The following is a 15,080-nucleotide window of genomic DNA, read 5'->3' on the forward strand; positions in this document are numbered from 1 at the left end:
AATCAAACTCATGTCCATTGAGTCAATGATGCCATCCAACCATCTCATCAGCCCCTTCTCCTCTTGCCCTCAATTTTTTTCCAGAATCAGGGTCTTTTCCAATGAATCTGCTCTTTGCATCAGGTGCCAAAGTATTAGAGCTTCAGCATCAGTCCTGCCAATGAATATTCAGGACTGATTTCCTTTAGGATGGACTGGTTTGATCTCCTTGCTGTCCAGGGGACTCTCAAGAATCTTCTTCAACACTACAGTTTGAAAGCATCAGTTCATTGGAGCTCAGCCTTCTTTATGGTCCAACTCTCACATCTGTACATAACTACTGGAAAAACCATAGCTTTGACTAGATGAACTTTTGTTGGCAAAGTGATGTCTCTGCTTTTTAATATGCTGTTTAGGTTTGTCATTGCTTTTCTTCTAAGGAGCAAATGTCTTTTAATTTCGTGGCTACAGTCACCATCCACAGTGATTTTGGAGCCTAAGAAAATAGTCTGTCACTGTTTCCACTTTTTCCCTATCTATTTGCCATGAAGTGATAGGACTGGATGCCATGATCTTAGTTTTTTGAATGTTGAGTTTTAGGCCAGCTTTTTCACTCTTCTAACTTCATTAAGAGGCTCTTTAGTTCCTCTTCACTTTCTGCCATTAAAGTAGTATCATCTGCATATCTGAAGTTGTTGATATTTCTACTGGCAATCTTGATTCCAGCTTGTGATTCATCCAACCCAGCATTTTTCATGATGTACTCTGCGTATAAGTTAAATAAGCAGGGTGACAATATACAGCCTTGATGTACTCCTTTCCTGTTTTGGAACCAGTCTGTTGTTCTGCCTCCAGTTTTAACTGTTGCTTCTTGACCTGCATACAGGTTTCTCAGGAGGTAGGTAAGACGGTCTGGTTCCCACCTCTTTAAGAATTTTCCACAGTTTGTTGTGATCCACATGGTCAAAGGCTTTAGTGTAGTCAATGAAGCTGAAGTAGATGTTTTTCTGTAATTCTCTTGCTTTTTCTGTGATCCAACAGATGTTGGCAATTTGATCTCTGGTTCTTCTGCTTTTTCTAAAACCATCTTGTACATGTGGAAGTTCTCAGTTCATATACTGTTGAAGCCTAGCTTCAAGAATTTTGAGCATTACCTTGCTAGCATGTGAAAGAAGTGCAATTGTGTGGTAGTTTGAACATTCTTTCGTATTGCTGTTCTTTGGGACTGGAATGAAAACTGATCTTTTCCAGTCCTGTGACCACTGTTGAATTTTCCAAATTTGCTGGTATATTGAGTGCAGCACTTTAACAGCATCATCTTTTAGGATTTGAAATAATTCACCTGGAATTCCATCACCTTCACTAGCTTTGTGCATACTAATGCTTCCTAAGGCCCACTTGACTTTGGACTCCAAGATATCTGGCTCTAGGTGAGTGATTAAACCATTGTGGTTATCTGGGTCATTAACAACTTTTTTGTACAGTTCTTCTATATATTCTTGCCACTTCTTAATCTCTTCTGCTTCTGTTAGGTCCATAGTGTTTCTGTCTTTTATCATGCCCCTTTGCATGAAATGTTCCCTTGATACCTCTAATTTTCTTAAAGAAATCTTTAGTTTTTCAGATTCTGTTGTTTTCCTCTATTTCTTTACATTGTTCACTTTCTTATCCCTCCTTGCTATTCTTTGCAATTCTGCATTCAGATGAGTATATCTTTCCTTATCTCCTTTGCCTCTCGTTTCTCTTCTTTTCTCAGCTATTTGTAAAGCCTCCTCAGACAATTATTTTGCCTTGTTGCATTTCCTTTTTTGGGGGATGGTTTTGATCACTGCCTCCTGTACAATGTTACGAACCTCCATCCATAGTTCTCCAGGCACTCTATCAGGTCTAATCCCTTGAATCTATTTGTCAGTTCCACTGTATAATCATAAAAGGGATTTGATTTAGGTCATATCTTAACGGCCTAGTGGTTTTCCCTACTTTCTTAAATTAAGGCTGAATTTTGCAATAAGGAGTTCATGATCTGAGCCATAGTCAGCTCCTGGTCTTGTTTTTGCTGACTGTATAGCGTCTTTCCATCTTTGGCCGCAAAAAACACCATCAACCTGAATTTGGTCTTGACCATCTGATGATGTCCATGTGCAGAGTAATCTTTTGAGTTGTTGGAAGAGGGTGTTTGCTATGACCAGTGCATTCTTTTGGCAAAACTCCGTTAGCCTTTGCCCTGCTTCATTTTGTACTCCAAGGCCAAACTGGCCTGTTACTCCAGGCTTGACTTTCTACTTTTGCATTCCAGTCCCGTTTGATGAAAAAGACATCTTTTTTTTTGGTGTTAGTTCTAGAAGGTCTTGTAGGTCTTCATAGAACCGTTCAACATATACATATATCCACTCTTTTAAAACTTCTTTTCCCATGTAGGTCACTATATAGGGTATTGAGTAGAATTCCCCGTTTTATACAGTAGGTCCTTATTCGTTATCTCTTTTATATAGTTAGTGTGTATATAATATAATAATTAAGATTATACGTGTATAATCCCAGTTTCCCAATTTATGTCTCCACCCCTTCCTCCCCCCTACCATAACCATAAATTTGTTTTCTACATCTGTGACTATTTCTGGGTTGTAAATAGGTTTATTTGTAACATTTTTTAGATTCCACATATAAGTTATATTGTATGATGTTTTTCTCTTACTTCACTCAGTAGACAATCTCTAGGTCCACGAGTTTTAGTGCAAGTGACATAATTTCACTGTTTTTTTATGGCTGAATAATATTCCATGTATATATGTGCTATGTCTTCTTTATCCATTCCTCTGTTGATGGACATTTAGGTTGCTTCCGTGTCCTGGCTATTGTATATTATGCTGCAATGAATATAAGGGTGTATGTATCTTTCTCAATTATGGTTTTCTCCAGATATATGCACAGGAGTGGGACTGCAGGATCATGCTGCTGCTGCTGCTAAGTCGCTTCAGTCGTGTCCAACTCTGTGCGACCCCATAGACGGCAGCCCACCAGGCTCCCCCGTCCCTGGGATTCTCCAGGCAAGGACACTGGAGTGGGTTGCCATTTCCTTCTCCAATGCATGAAAGTGAAAAGTGAAAGTGAAGTCGCTCAGTCGTGTCCGACTCTTCGTGACCCCATGGACTGCAGCCTACCAGGCTCTTCCGTCCATGGGATTTTCCTGGCAAGAGTACTGGAGTGGGGTGCCATTGCCTTCTCCGGCAGGATCATATGGTAGTTCTGTTTTTAGTTTTTTAAGGAACCTCCATACTGTAATCCACAATGGCTGTTCCAATTTACATTCCTACCAACAATGTATGAGGGTTCCCTCTCTCCACACCCTTTCTGATGGGTTCTTTTTTTATATTTTAGTTCCTTATTAAAATCTCACTGTATTAATCTATTCTTTTCCCTAATACAGTTTGCATTCTTATTACTAACGCTTTGAACTCTTTACCAAGTAAATTACTTCCACTTCATTGTTTCTTTTCCAGGGTTTTCTCTTGTTCTTTCAATTGAAATAAATTCCTGTATCTTGTCATCTTGATTAACTTGCTCTGTCCCTATGAGATTAGGTGAAACAGTTACTGACTCCATGGATGTCCTTGTGTGGAAGTGACTCTATACAGTCTGCATGTGTCCAGTGGCTTTGGTGGGAGAACTAGATCTGACATAAGCATGGGTCACATCTTTCCCCACGGTGTTCTGGCAGGTGTCACGTTGGTAGGAGGTGGGGTTGGAGATGGAGGGGCTACATGTAGAGCTAGGTGTGAGCTGGGCCGTCTGCTTTGCTCAGTGGCTGATATCACCCTACTGGGAGAGAGGTCCGGTCTCAAGTTGCTGAAGCAGAAGCTCTAATGTATGATCTGAACTGGCTCTGTTCCCCATAAGTGTGTGATCTCCCCCTCCCATCACCATCTCCCTAGAGCAGAGCAGGATTGGGCTGGACTGGGTCACAGAGGCGGTCTGTGTGTGGGCTGTGGCAGTCCCAGCCCTAGTTAGGGTCTTAGACCGCTTCTGATGTGCTGTCTCCATAAGCACCAGTAGAAGTTTCCCCTGCCCCTTTCAGAGGCTGTTCCATGTCCAAACCAGCTCCATCCCTCAGAATTGAGCATTCCCCTCGGCTGCAGCAGCCCTCGTCCTAGTGTGGAGCAGCCTCATGGAGCAAGTGGGGCTGGAGTAGTACTCAGCTCAGGCTGGGGCAGTTATGGCAAACCAGCCAGGGTCCCCTGCTGTTTCAATTGGCTTCCTCTGCCTTGTTTTGAGAGCTAGCAAGCATGCTCCTCATGAGAAGAGTCTAGGTTTCATATAGCCCTCCTATTTGTCCTACTGATTTTCAAACCTAAGGGGACTCATCCACCTGGTGTCAGATTCCAGGGCCAGGGTGCCCAATATGTGGCTTAGACTGCCCCCTCCCCAGGGAGGATCTCTGTCCATGTGATCCCCCTCCTCATCTGCGTCCCCTCCCAGGATCAGAGGTCTCTGATCGCTGCCCTTCCTTTCCTACCCAGTTCTGTGCAGGTCTTTTACATAGCGTTGGTTGTACAAGAGTCTTTCTGCCAGTCTCCAGTTAGTTTTCAGTGAAAATTATTCCACATGTAGATATATTTTTGATGTGCTCATGAAGGAGGTGCGCTCTGCATCCTTCTACTCTGTCATATTGATACGTCTCCTCTGTTTTAATTTCCACTGAAATTTGAAGTGTATCTTCACTACAATGGGTTAATGATCTGCTTAAAGCTATTTGATGTCTTGGAATCAGTTTTCTTACTGGTGAGATTGGGTTTCGTGAACATATGAGAGAGAGAGAGAGAAGTTGCTCAGTCATGTCTGACTCTGTGACCCCATGGACTTTAGCTTACCAGGCTCCTTTGTCCATGGGATTTTTCAGGCAAGAGTACTGAAGTGGGTTGCCATTTCCTTCTTCAGGGGATCTTCCCAACCCAGGGATCAAACCCGCGTCTCCCGCATTGAAGGCAGATGCTTTACCGTCTGAGCCACCAGGGAAGCCTTGTGAACATATGAAGGGCTCCCTAAATGGTAGTTTCCTTTCAACTTTCCCATCTTTGCCTAGTAATAGAGCTTAACGGATAGCTGTTAAGTCTGTGCTTAAGTCTGTTAAGTCTCCATTGCACAACTCCAGGGGGTACCATTCACATAACGTAAGCCCTGCTCCTTGAGAAATCTGAGTTCATTCTTTCTGTAGGTCATTACCACTAGGTGGGCCTGGTGAAGTGGGGGACTACAAGCAGAGACACTACTTATTGTGTGTTCTTAGCAAGAAAGCCAAGGGCCACATAGGTAGTTCCTGGTAGGCCAGTAGGTGGGCCCTCTCAGCTAGGAAAGGAGCTTTGGATTCCTAGGAATGATCTATGACTCCCTGCAATATAAATACAGCCTCTTTAAAACCTTGGGCTAATAAATTGTATTAATAGCAAGTCAGTACTGCTCTGATCTCTTCTTTGTGCTGGTCCAGAGTCCCTGTCTGGGAGCAGACAGGACGGTAGGGCTCCTGGATAGACAGCCAGAGCAGAAGCTGTCTGGTCAAGGCCAAGGAAGAGACAAGTCAGACTCAAGGCCACGCCCTCCATGGACCCACTTAGGCCACCCCAGCCTCCCTCATCCCAGTCTGAGGTCCCTTCTCTGATGCCTTCCTACCTCCATCTTTGAGTTCCCTGACCAAGGTGGGAGGAAATCTGGTGGCTCCGTGCCACCAACTGGTGGGGGCTGGAATGAATGGGGTGGTCACAAGCCCCCTACTCAGGGTGAGCCCAGGCTCTAAGATGTCCTTTGTGTTCCAGCCTCCATCCCATCTCCAACGGATGGAGCTCATATGCAGTCTTTGCCTTGCTCTCCTGTTTCCATCCTTTGGTATGGGTTATTTTGGCAGTGATTTGCTACCCTGTCTAGTGATTTAGCCATAAGCTTTACATTAATTTTTTAAAATATGACAAGCATCCAGAAAAGTACATGCTATACACACACACACAGAGTTTTAAACAGTTGTATGAAAACCCTCATGTAACCACAATTCATGTCCAAGGTTGACTATTGCCAGTACCCTAGAAGCACCCCCTTCCTCTCTGCATTCAGGTTCGCAGTCACCCTGCAAAGGTAGCCACTATCCCCACTTTTATCACAATTACTCTTGATACATAGGATGTAAGATTACGTTCCATCAGCAATATATGAACCTTAAACATCAAACTGTAGTTTTGCCTATTTTTATACTTCATAATACACAGATTTATACTACACATTATTTTGTGATTTTTTTTTTTACTCAAAATTGTTTATAGGATTCATCCTTTAAACAATTTCATTGATGTATATTTTATGGTTTTGTTGAGGTATCACTAACTAACTCTGCTCTGTTGTCTTTCAAGAAAATTTCTTAATTTCTTGACTACTTCTGGTGAGTTTTCAGTGCCTTGAAATGGCTGCTTTTGATCATTTGTCCAGTTTTACACTTGCTTTTTTTGCAGAGGATAATCACTGACCTCTTCATGCTTCAGCAACTAGAAGTCTCTCTCGTGATTTCTCACTTCATTCCTTTTTATTGTTGCCATTGTGCAATAATCCATGGTATGAGTATACTTCAATGTATTTAGCTTGCTTACTGGGGATGCATATGCCAGTATAGTCTATTATGGATATTCTTAGACTAGTGGCCTGGTATATGGACCTGTGTACTTAGGAGTGGAACTGTTAGTCATAGGGTATATTAGTTTTCTATTGCTGCTTTAACATATTATCATTTATCTGGTGGCTTAAAAAAATCCAAATTTATCATCTTACAATTCTAAAGGTCAGAATCTAAAACGGGTGTCACTGGGATAAAATCGAGGTGTCAGCAGGGCTGTGTTCACCTTTGGAGATTCTCAGGGAGAATCTGTTTTGCTTTTTCTAACCCTCTAGGGGCTGCCTGCATGCTTTGGCTCACAGCCTCCTTTCATCTTCAAAGTCAGCGATGGCTGGTGGAGTCTTTCTCATGTTGCATCACTCTGGTTATCCTGGATCATCTGGGGGGTTCCAATGAGGATCCAGCTGAAGATCCTCAACTTCCATCTGCAAAGTCTCTTTTAGTATGTAAGGTAATAATGGGTCCCAGGGATTAGGATGTGGACATTTTGAATCATACATTTACATTTGTATGATAAATCTTAAATACAATTATTTTTTTAAATTTTTGGCTGCTCTGGGACTTAGCTGCTGCAGGTGCTCTTTTATTTTAGTTGATGCAGGCTACTCTCTACCTGTGGTGCTCAGGCTTCTCATCATGATGACTGCTCTTGTTGTGGAGTATGGGCTTCAGTACTTGTGGCTTGTGGGCTCCAGAGCGCACAGACTTAGTTGCTCCACAGCACATGGAATCTTCCTGGATCAAGGATCAAACCCACGTCCCCTGCATTGGCAGTCAGATTCCTACCCACTGTGCCATGGAAGCCCCTATGATAAAATCTTAAATGTATTACCTAGGACAAATAGGGACTTCCCAGGTGGCACTAGTGGTAAAAGAACCTGCCTGCCAATGCAGGAGACATAAGAGATGTGAGTTTGATCCCTGGGTCGGGAAGATCCCCTGGAGAAGGAAATGGCAACCCACTCCAGTATTCTTGCCTGGAGAACCCCATGGACAGAGGAGCCTGGCAAGCTACAGTCTATAGGGTCACAAAGAGTTGGACACGACTGAGGTGATTTAGCATGCAAGCACACAAGGACAAAAAGCAAGCCTCTGTTGCTGTACATCCTTGCTAACACTTGTATCAGAGCTTCAAAATTTTTCCACTGGTCTGTAAACTATCTCCTAAGGGAATGGGGGAGGGAAGTTCAATCATTTCCCATATTTCCAGCCTCTGACCAAATCCTTCCACAAACAGTATTGATCATCTACAACTAACCTGCCTGGATTCTCAGCATTGTTTGAAGTAGCCTGGTCCCAGCTCTTAGACTCCTTATATTTTAGACATTCCATCTGCCTGCTGGCTGTCTTACGTGCAGACTTCATTCCTATCTGGTTCTAAGTGTCTTCTAGTCCCCATCTGCCTAGAGTGCTGGTATCTTAACCATATTCAAAGATGAGTCTATTTGAATGATTACAGAGTGGTCATGTGCAACTGAAGAGGCATGGTATGACACCCTAAATAAAAAGCCACCACCTTCATGCCGATATTTCAGCTGCTCTTTTGGCCATGAACTTGATGCTAAAGCTTGGCTTGCATTTACACTAACTGGGCTGATTCATTAGAAAAGACCTTGATGCTGGGAAAGATTGAAGGCTGGAGGAGGAGGAGATGACAGAGGATGAGATGGTTCGATGGCATTATTGACTCGATGGACATACATTTCAGCAAGCTCCAGGAGATGGTGAAGGTCAGGGAGGCCTGGAGTGCTGCAGTCCATGGGGTTGCAGAGAGTCAGACATGACTGAGCAGCAACTGGGGCACTAAAAGATTATGAAGCGTGAGTAGCAACAGTCATCTGAGATGGAAACCCAAAGTTTCCAGGGGATTTCCAGGTATAACAGAGCTTTGAGTGTGAAACAGCATGGCAGAGGAAGCATTTTCCTGACCTTAAAAATATCTGCCATAAAAAAATGCCTCTACTACAGCCAGTTTGATGTTGAAACACCCTCAAAGAACTACCTAGATGAGCACTTTTTGAAAAGTCTACAGCGTTTACTACCAAATTTCACTTCCCAGGTAGAAGCAAAGAAACAAGAGAGAATGCTGGGGTACACGTCTCACAAAGTACAGTCTCACAGAATTCCATTTCACTTCTACTTTATGCACTGGAAATTCTCAGCATGGGCATAGTGCCCAGTATAATAGCAAATAAAACAGACGTGTTTTTCCATTCACATCACTCAGGAAATTTCATATTAAGCAGTTCAATAATTATATAAGAAATGTCATCTATATGCTGAAATATCCCTATAGATTAATTGATATTGGAAAAACTGTGTCAAAGGGTATAAATGCTTGAAAACTGGTGTCAGAAGGAGAACTTCCAATCTGTAACCAGGAAGTTTCACATTAAGCAGATCAAGAAGATGCAGCTGAAATGCTGGCCAGAACTCTTCCTGCTACATTTCCCATACCCAGAAGCAGGGTGCTTTTAACAGCTGGCCACAGGACGCTTAGAGCCCACTTTTCAAGGCATTAGAATGGCTCGAGTGGCCTTGCAGGGAGAAAGCCTCAAAAGGGACAACAGCATTGCTACAACTTCACCTCTGGCAGCAACCAGGTGCTCAAAACAAGGTGATAAATAGGACTAAGAAACTGGCTTTTGCTGGCCAGCTGATAGTTACTGAGGTCTGGAAAGCGTCATGAGACAGGGACCAACTAATGTGTTCACAATCGACCTCTTTCCTCTGGTTTTCTGGCTTTGTCCTCCAGCCTCATGAGTAAAGGCATTCCCACAAGATACTGTCGCTACTGCTGCTAAGTCGCTTCAGGCGTGGCCGACTCTGTGCGACCCCATAGACGGCAGCCCACCAGGCTCCTCTATCCCTGGGATACTCCAGGCAAGAATACTGGAGTGGGTTGCCATTTCCTTCTCCAATGCGTGAAAGTGAAAAGTGAAAGTGAAGTCGCTCAGTCGTGTCCGACTCTTAGCGACCCCATGGATTGCAGCCCATGGATGGACCGACAGACTGTCATACCAGGTGAAGTAAACCGGATGAAGACAATATGATATCGCTTATACGCAGAGTCTGAAAAAATGATCCTAGTGAACTTACCACAGAACAGAGAGAGACTCACAGACTTAGGGAACTTATGTTTACCAGAGGGGAAGGGATAGATTGGGAGTTTGGGACTGACATGTACACACTGTTATATTTAAAATAGATAAGCAACAAGGACCTATGATATAGCACAGGGAACTTTGTTCAATACTCTATAATAACCTAAGTGAGACAAGAATTTTAAAAAAGAATAGATCCATTATGTGTATTACTGAATCAATTTGCTGTACACTTAAAACCGACACAACATTGTATACTCCAGTATAAAAGAAAAAAAATACAAAAGCCTTATCTGATCCTTCCAGTTGAGCCCACCTCCCACCATCTCCTCCGACATGCACAAATGCGCACATTGCTTTAATTAAGCACAAGCAAGGGAGCCCTGCTGGAGCATTTTGCTGCTTTTTGCATTTTTTCAGCCTTAACCTTTGCAACGCAAACCTGACAAATCAAGCCTTGTCCTTAGGCAGAGTTGGAGCTGGCAGAGCGCAGAAAAGGTAATTACGCTCAGAGCAGAGTGCCTGTGATGACCTCTGCATCTTCCCCTTGCCTACCTGGGAGATAGCTCTCAGGCAGGTCAGCACCCTGTCCAGGGACAGAAGAACCTGGAAATCAGGCCAGGACAGTTCTGCAGCAGCACCTCTGCTCTGCATCATGTCTGCATGGGCCCTTATACTGATGATCCCACACGTGGGATTTCAGGTTCCTTTTTTTTTCCCCCATGGCTGTGCAATCTGCAGCTCACCAAGGATCCCCAGAACTGAGCAGCTGCACCCTGTCCCACCTTCCCTTGCAACCACAAAGAAGGTTTCAGAGAAGACAGTCTTCCCTCTGGTATCAAACACGAATCATGCTCTCTGCCGTGAAAGCCTGTGTGCAGGGTAAGGTCTTGCCTCTTGCCACGAACCCAGGGAAGAGCAAAGTACCTTCTGGCCGTGGTTTTGGCTTTTCCAATCCTCCGTCTTGCATGAGCTCAAAGGCAAAGGAGACATTCAAGACCTGGAAAGAGAAATGAAGTGTGTGAGGCGCTGCACATTCATTCCTAGCCCCTTGAGGCTCCCTGGGACCTGCCCCTGGAAAGTGGAAGAACGAGCACTGTAGCCAGAGGGGCAGGGGCTGAGCTAAACTGAGGCTGGCTTTTGAAGCAGAAACAAGGTGGCCAAACTGGGCTTGCCACACGGAGTGTGGACGAGGCCTAGCCTCTGTTGGTGAAGCACTCCTGGAGGAGTTAAAAATCTTCTCCGTGTCCTACTGTGTTCCTGAGTCACTGCCAGGACTGTAAACTCAGGAACATCTGTGCTCACAGTTGAAAGAATCAGACAGTAAGACATGTTCAAAAGGACCTTTCTGGTGGCGCAGTGGTTAAGAATCTGCCTGCCAATGCAGGGGACACCGGTTTGAACCCTGGTCTGGGAAGATTCCACATGTTGTGGAGCAACTAGGCTTGCGAGCCGCAACTACTGAGCCCGTGAGCCCTAGAGCCTCTGCTCCACAATGAGAGAAGCCACCACAGCATGAAGCCCATGCACCGCCCCAGCTCGCCAGCAACTAGAGAAAGCCTGTGAGCAGCAAGGAAGACCCTGTGTGGCCAAAAATAAAATAAATCTAAAAATAAAGTTTAGGAAAAAAAGACATTCAAGAGGCAGAGAAAGGTTTCTGCTTGGGGCCAAATGCCCGTTGTCTAGCAGGCGGGCAGTGGCAGCCCAGGAGAGGCATCAGAACTCGGCTGAGAGGGAGCCTCACATCCGACCACTTTGCAGCCACCTTCCCTGTCACCTCTGGGGAGGGATGAAGCTGGGCTGTGGCCCCCGGCAGGAGGGTGTGGCCAGGGGTCTGGGGTGCAGGGGAGGAATGCTCAGGGGCCTGTAAGTCGCTGCTTCCCAGCTCAGCTGTGCGTCACCACGGCCCCCCTCATTCAACCACTGAAGACCCTGGGGAGACAGGAAGCCGCCACCTTTACCCAGATGGTCCCAGTACAAGTATGGAAAGATGGGTCAGGCATGTGTGCTGGGGCCTCCTCTTACCTTCTGTTCAAAGCTGTCTGGGGTCAGGAAGAAGCTGTGGAGGGGCACGAAGTAGCCCTCCAGGAGCCCCATGAGCAGCACCAGGTACACCCCATCTGCAAACTGGAGGAGAGAGCCAGGTGAAGGCACTGGGCCCTCTTAGCCCTCCAGCCCCGGCCCATCCAGGGGCCAATCAGCTTCCAGGTCAGCCCCCAAAGGCTATGTCCTCAGGCAGGCTGCTGGCGGGCACTGACGAACAGTGGCCCAAGGTGGGAAGGCCTGCTGCCCCACGTCCGGCTGGTCCACACACAGGCCCACGCTCCTGATCTCAAATGGTCCAGTATTTATTGAGCACCGACTCTGTACCAAGCCCTGATCTGGCACAGGGAGCACAGAGGTGGGTCAGGTGTGGCTCCGGCCCTGGAGGAACTCACGGTCCAGTGGGGAGACTCCTGTGGAGGACAGACATGCAGCTGCTGCTGCTCTGAGGGAGGGCAACATGCTGGCCTGCGTGAGACTGGGAGAGGTCACTCATCCCGTGGCAGGCACCAGGGAAGGCTTCCGGAGAAGGTGCTGTCTGGATGGAGACGTGAGGGCTGAGCAGGAGTTAGCTCGGGAGGGCAAGCAGGAGGGAAAGGGTAAATATGTTTATGTTGTCTAGAACACTGCTTGGCATGTAGGCAACACTTAACACGTATTAGCTATTGTTATTTTTTATCCTGGAAAACAACAAAGCGGTCAGGACACAACGTCCTGGCTCTTGCTGACGAAGCACAACCGTGTGCTCAGGGCCATGGCAGGAGGCTTAGAGCTAGTCCCTTCCATCAAGGACAACAGAGGCCTGACTGGCTGAGAACCTGGTCAAAGGAACAACAGGCACTGAAGCCAAGCAGGGGGTGCAGGCTTTCCACTCAAGGGAGGGGGGCACGTGTGCGCTGGGCAGGCTTTGTGGGCATAGTGGGGGCTGTGAGATGAGGGGAGTGTGAAAGGAGTAGGTGCTGTGGGTCTAGAAGATAAATGGCCTGAGTGAAGATATAGCGGTCAGGTGCATACCTGATATTCTAGAACCTTTCAAAGGAGGCAGAGCCATCAAACATTTGTATAAACAACAGTTGCTAGAGTTCACAAGAGGTCAAAGTTCTTGGAAGCATCTTAGGAAACTTTTAAAATATTAGACTGAATTACCCAGAATCTGGGCTGGGCCCAGAGTCTGAGCTCTCCTGGGTGACTAGCTGGTGGGGCTGTGGCTCAATCTTGGTTATGGGCAAACCACCCTGAGCATGAACTTGACCTAGGAGTGGCTTCCTCCCTGTGTTCATCCATCTGGCCTTCAAGTCAGGCGGGTAGGGCCTGAGCATGACTCATTCCAGGCCACCCCAGGGTGGACCATGAGAAGCAGACCCCAACATCTGTGTCAAAATCAAGGCCCTTCCATGGCACAGATTAGCTGGGTCTTCCTCTGGATGTGGCTGGAATGGGTTGAGGATGAAAGAATCCAATCTGTCAACTCAAAGGAGGACGTTGGGTTAGGGTCAGGGTTACTCATAGCTCTGAGTGCCATAGACCTAGCCTGCTCCCACCCCCGATTGCAGTTCTAATGACTTGGTGGTGAAACTTGCAGACAGATCCCACATGTGCTCAGCAGAGACCCCCTTCCCTGCCCATGAAAAGTGAAGAGGAAGTTCCAAGGGCTCATTCCAACTCTCTCCAGGAATCATTACTTCTGCAGAGTGTCCCCGTCTCCCATATATGATGCTGCCTCAGAGTCGAGACATACCCAGGGAGAGCTCAGTCACAGACCTGTGAATTACCCTTAAAAATATAGGAGGTGCCCATGTATTCAAAAGAAAATCACACTTAGAAATTAATTGCAAATGAAAGGAGATTGGGAAATGGGACACATTACATAGTCTCAAAGTATCTGCTAAATACAGATTAGCTATTAATTATAAAGGGGAGGAGCTTTACAGTAGGTAAATCTGGGAGAATGCCAACTTAGCCAAGTGATCAAAGTTACCATCCCCAGGTACAGAACTGATGGACAAAAATACCTGAGAACACAGTATTGTCTCAGTGGTCCTGCTCTTGAACATGCATAACCTACCTCTAATCATGAGAGAGAGAAACAGATTCTATGCACCATATAGCTCGCATTCTTCAAAAATGTCAGTGTTAGGCAGACAGGCTGAGGATTTGTTCTTTATTAAAAAGAGACTAAAGAGACACGACGACTAAACGTATCAGGTGAGAATATCAGGACATCTGTGTTTCTTTGAACCATGTGACACTGCTCATGTCAAGAGTAGTCAAGTATCAGCAATTTCACACGGTTCAACCAAAATAGGTTAACACCGCACTGATGTTAAAACCGCCTGAATGTCATTACTGTATTGTGATCCTCTAAGAGCATGTACTTGTTCTTAAGAGACGTATGCTGAAGTATTTAGAGGTGGGAAGAGGAAAAAAAAACCCTAAATGTGGACAAATGCTAACAATTGGTGTATGTGGGTGAACAGTACACAGGGGTTCATGACAATATTTTTGCAGATTTTCAAAATGAAAAATAGGAAAAAATTCAGAGAAATCTCATGCAGTTCACCCCTCTGAGTAGAAGAGAATTCCCCTCCCTTCCCCAGAGAAGCTCCAGGGTCAGGGTGGAAGGCCTCCTGGCAATGGGGGGCCCTGGGAACAGTGGTGGTCCTGCGGGGTCTTGTCCCCGACCCTGCACTTGGGGTTGTCACCCACCTGGGTTTCCAGTTCTGTGACCTCCAGGTTCAGTTTATTCAGGTGTTTGTTCACGAAAGTGATGAGTGTCTAGAAGAAAAGCACAAGCCAGGCCTTGAGATGGAGATCTTGCCCTGGAGGCTGCCCCGTGACTCTACCGTGAGGACAGAGGACGAGGCCCAGCCAAGGCGGGTGCAGCCAGTGAAGCTCTTGTGGAACTCCTGTGTCCACAGAGAAGGGCGGCCCCCAGGATTTGCAGTCCCAGGCACTGTATGACTCAAATAGCCAGGCCCAAGACTGGGCAAGGAGCAGGGGGTGTGAGAGGACAGAATGACAGCTGGGTGCCTGGGCCCAGGCTCAGGGGCCAGAGGAGAAATGTCCACATCGGGTCCCTTCTGGTCCCCCCTCCACTAGGTACGGGTGCCTGTGTCCAGGGAGACAGAGGGAGGTCTGCGTGAGGAGCAGGGATGGCTGGGGGTTCAGTGTGGGTGGAAGACAGGGGCCCATAGCCTCAGAACCTCCCAGAGATGCTGTCATCTGAATGGGAGAAGAAAGAAACTAGATAAGGCATCCAGCAAGAACAAGACAGGTGAAACAGACATCAAGCAGGAAAGCCCTGT

General features: G+C 46.1%; 1 protein-coding gene across 1 annotated transcript in view; it reads right to left on the bottom strand.

The window, feature by feature from the left end:
• Positions 1-15,080, bottom strand: part of PARVA (parvin alpha) — a 179,561-nt gene that overhangs the window by 15,140 nt on the left and 149,341 nt on the right. Inside the window, exons 10-12 of the mRNA XM_019975250.2 lie at positions 14,482-14,550; positions 11,758-11,859; positions 10,660-10,732 (exon numbers count right to left, since the gene is read on the bottom strand). Of these exons, the coding sequence (XP_019830809.2) occupies positions 10,660-10,732; positions 11,758-11,859; positions 14,482-14,550 (244 nt within the window). The remainder of the gene's footprint in view (positions 1-10,659; positions 10,733-11,757; positions 11,860-14,481; positions 14,551-15,080) is intronic.

Source organism: Bos indicus, chromosome 15, assembly GCF_029378745.1.
Source record: "Bos indicus isolate NIAB-ARS_2022 breed Sahiwal x Tharparkar chromosome 15, NIAB-ARS_B.indTharparkar_mat_pri_1.0, whole genome shotgun sequence".
Taxonomy (NCBI): domain Eukaryota; kingdom Metazoa; phylum Chordata; class Mammalia; order Artiodactyla; family Bovidae; genus Bos; species Bos indicus.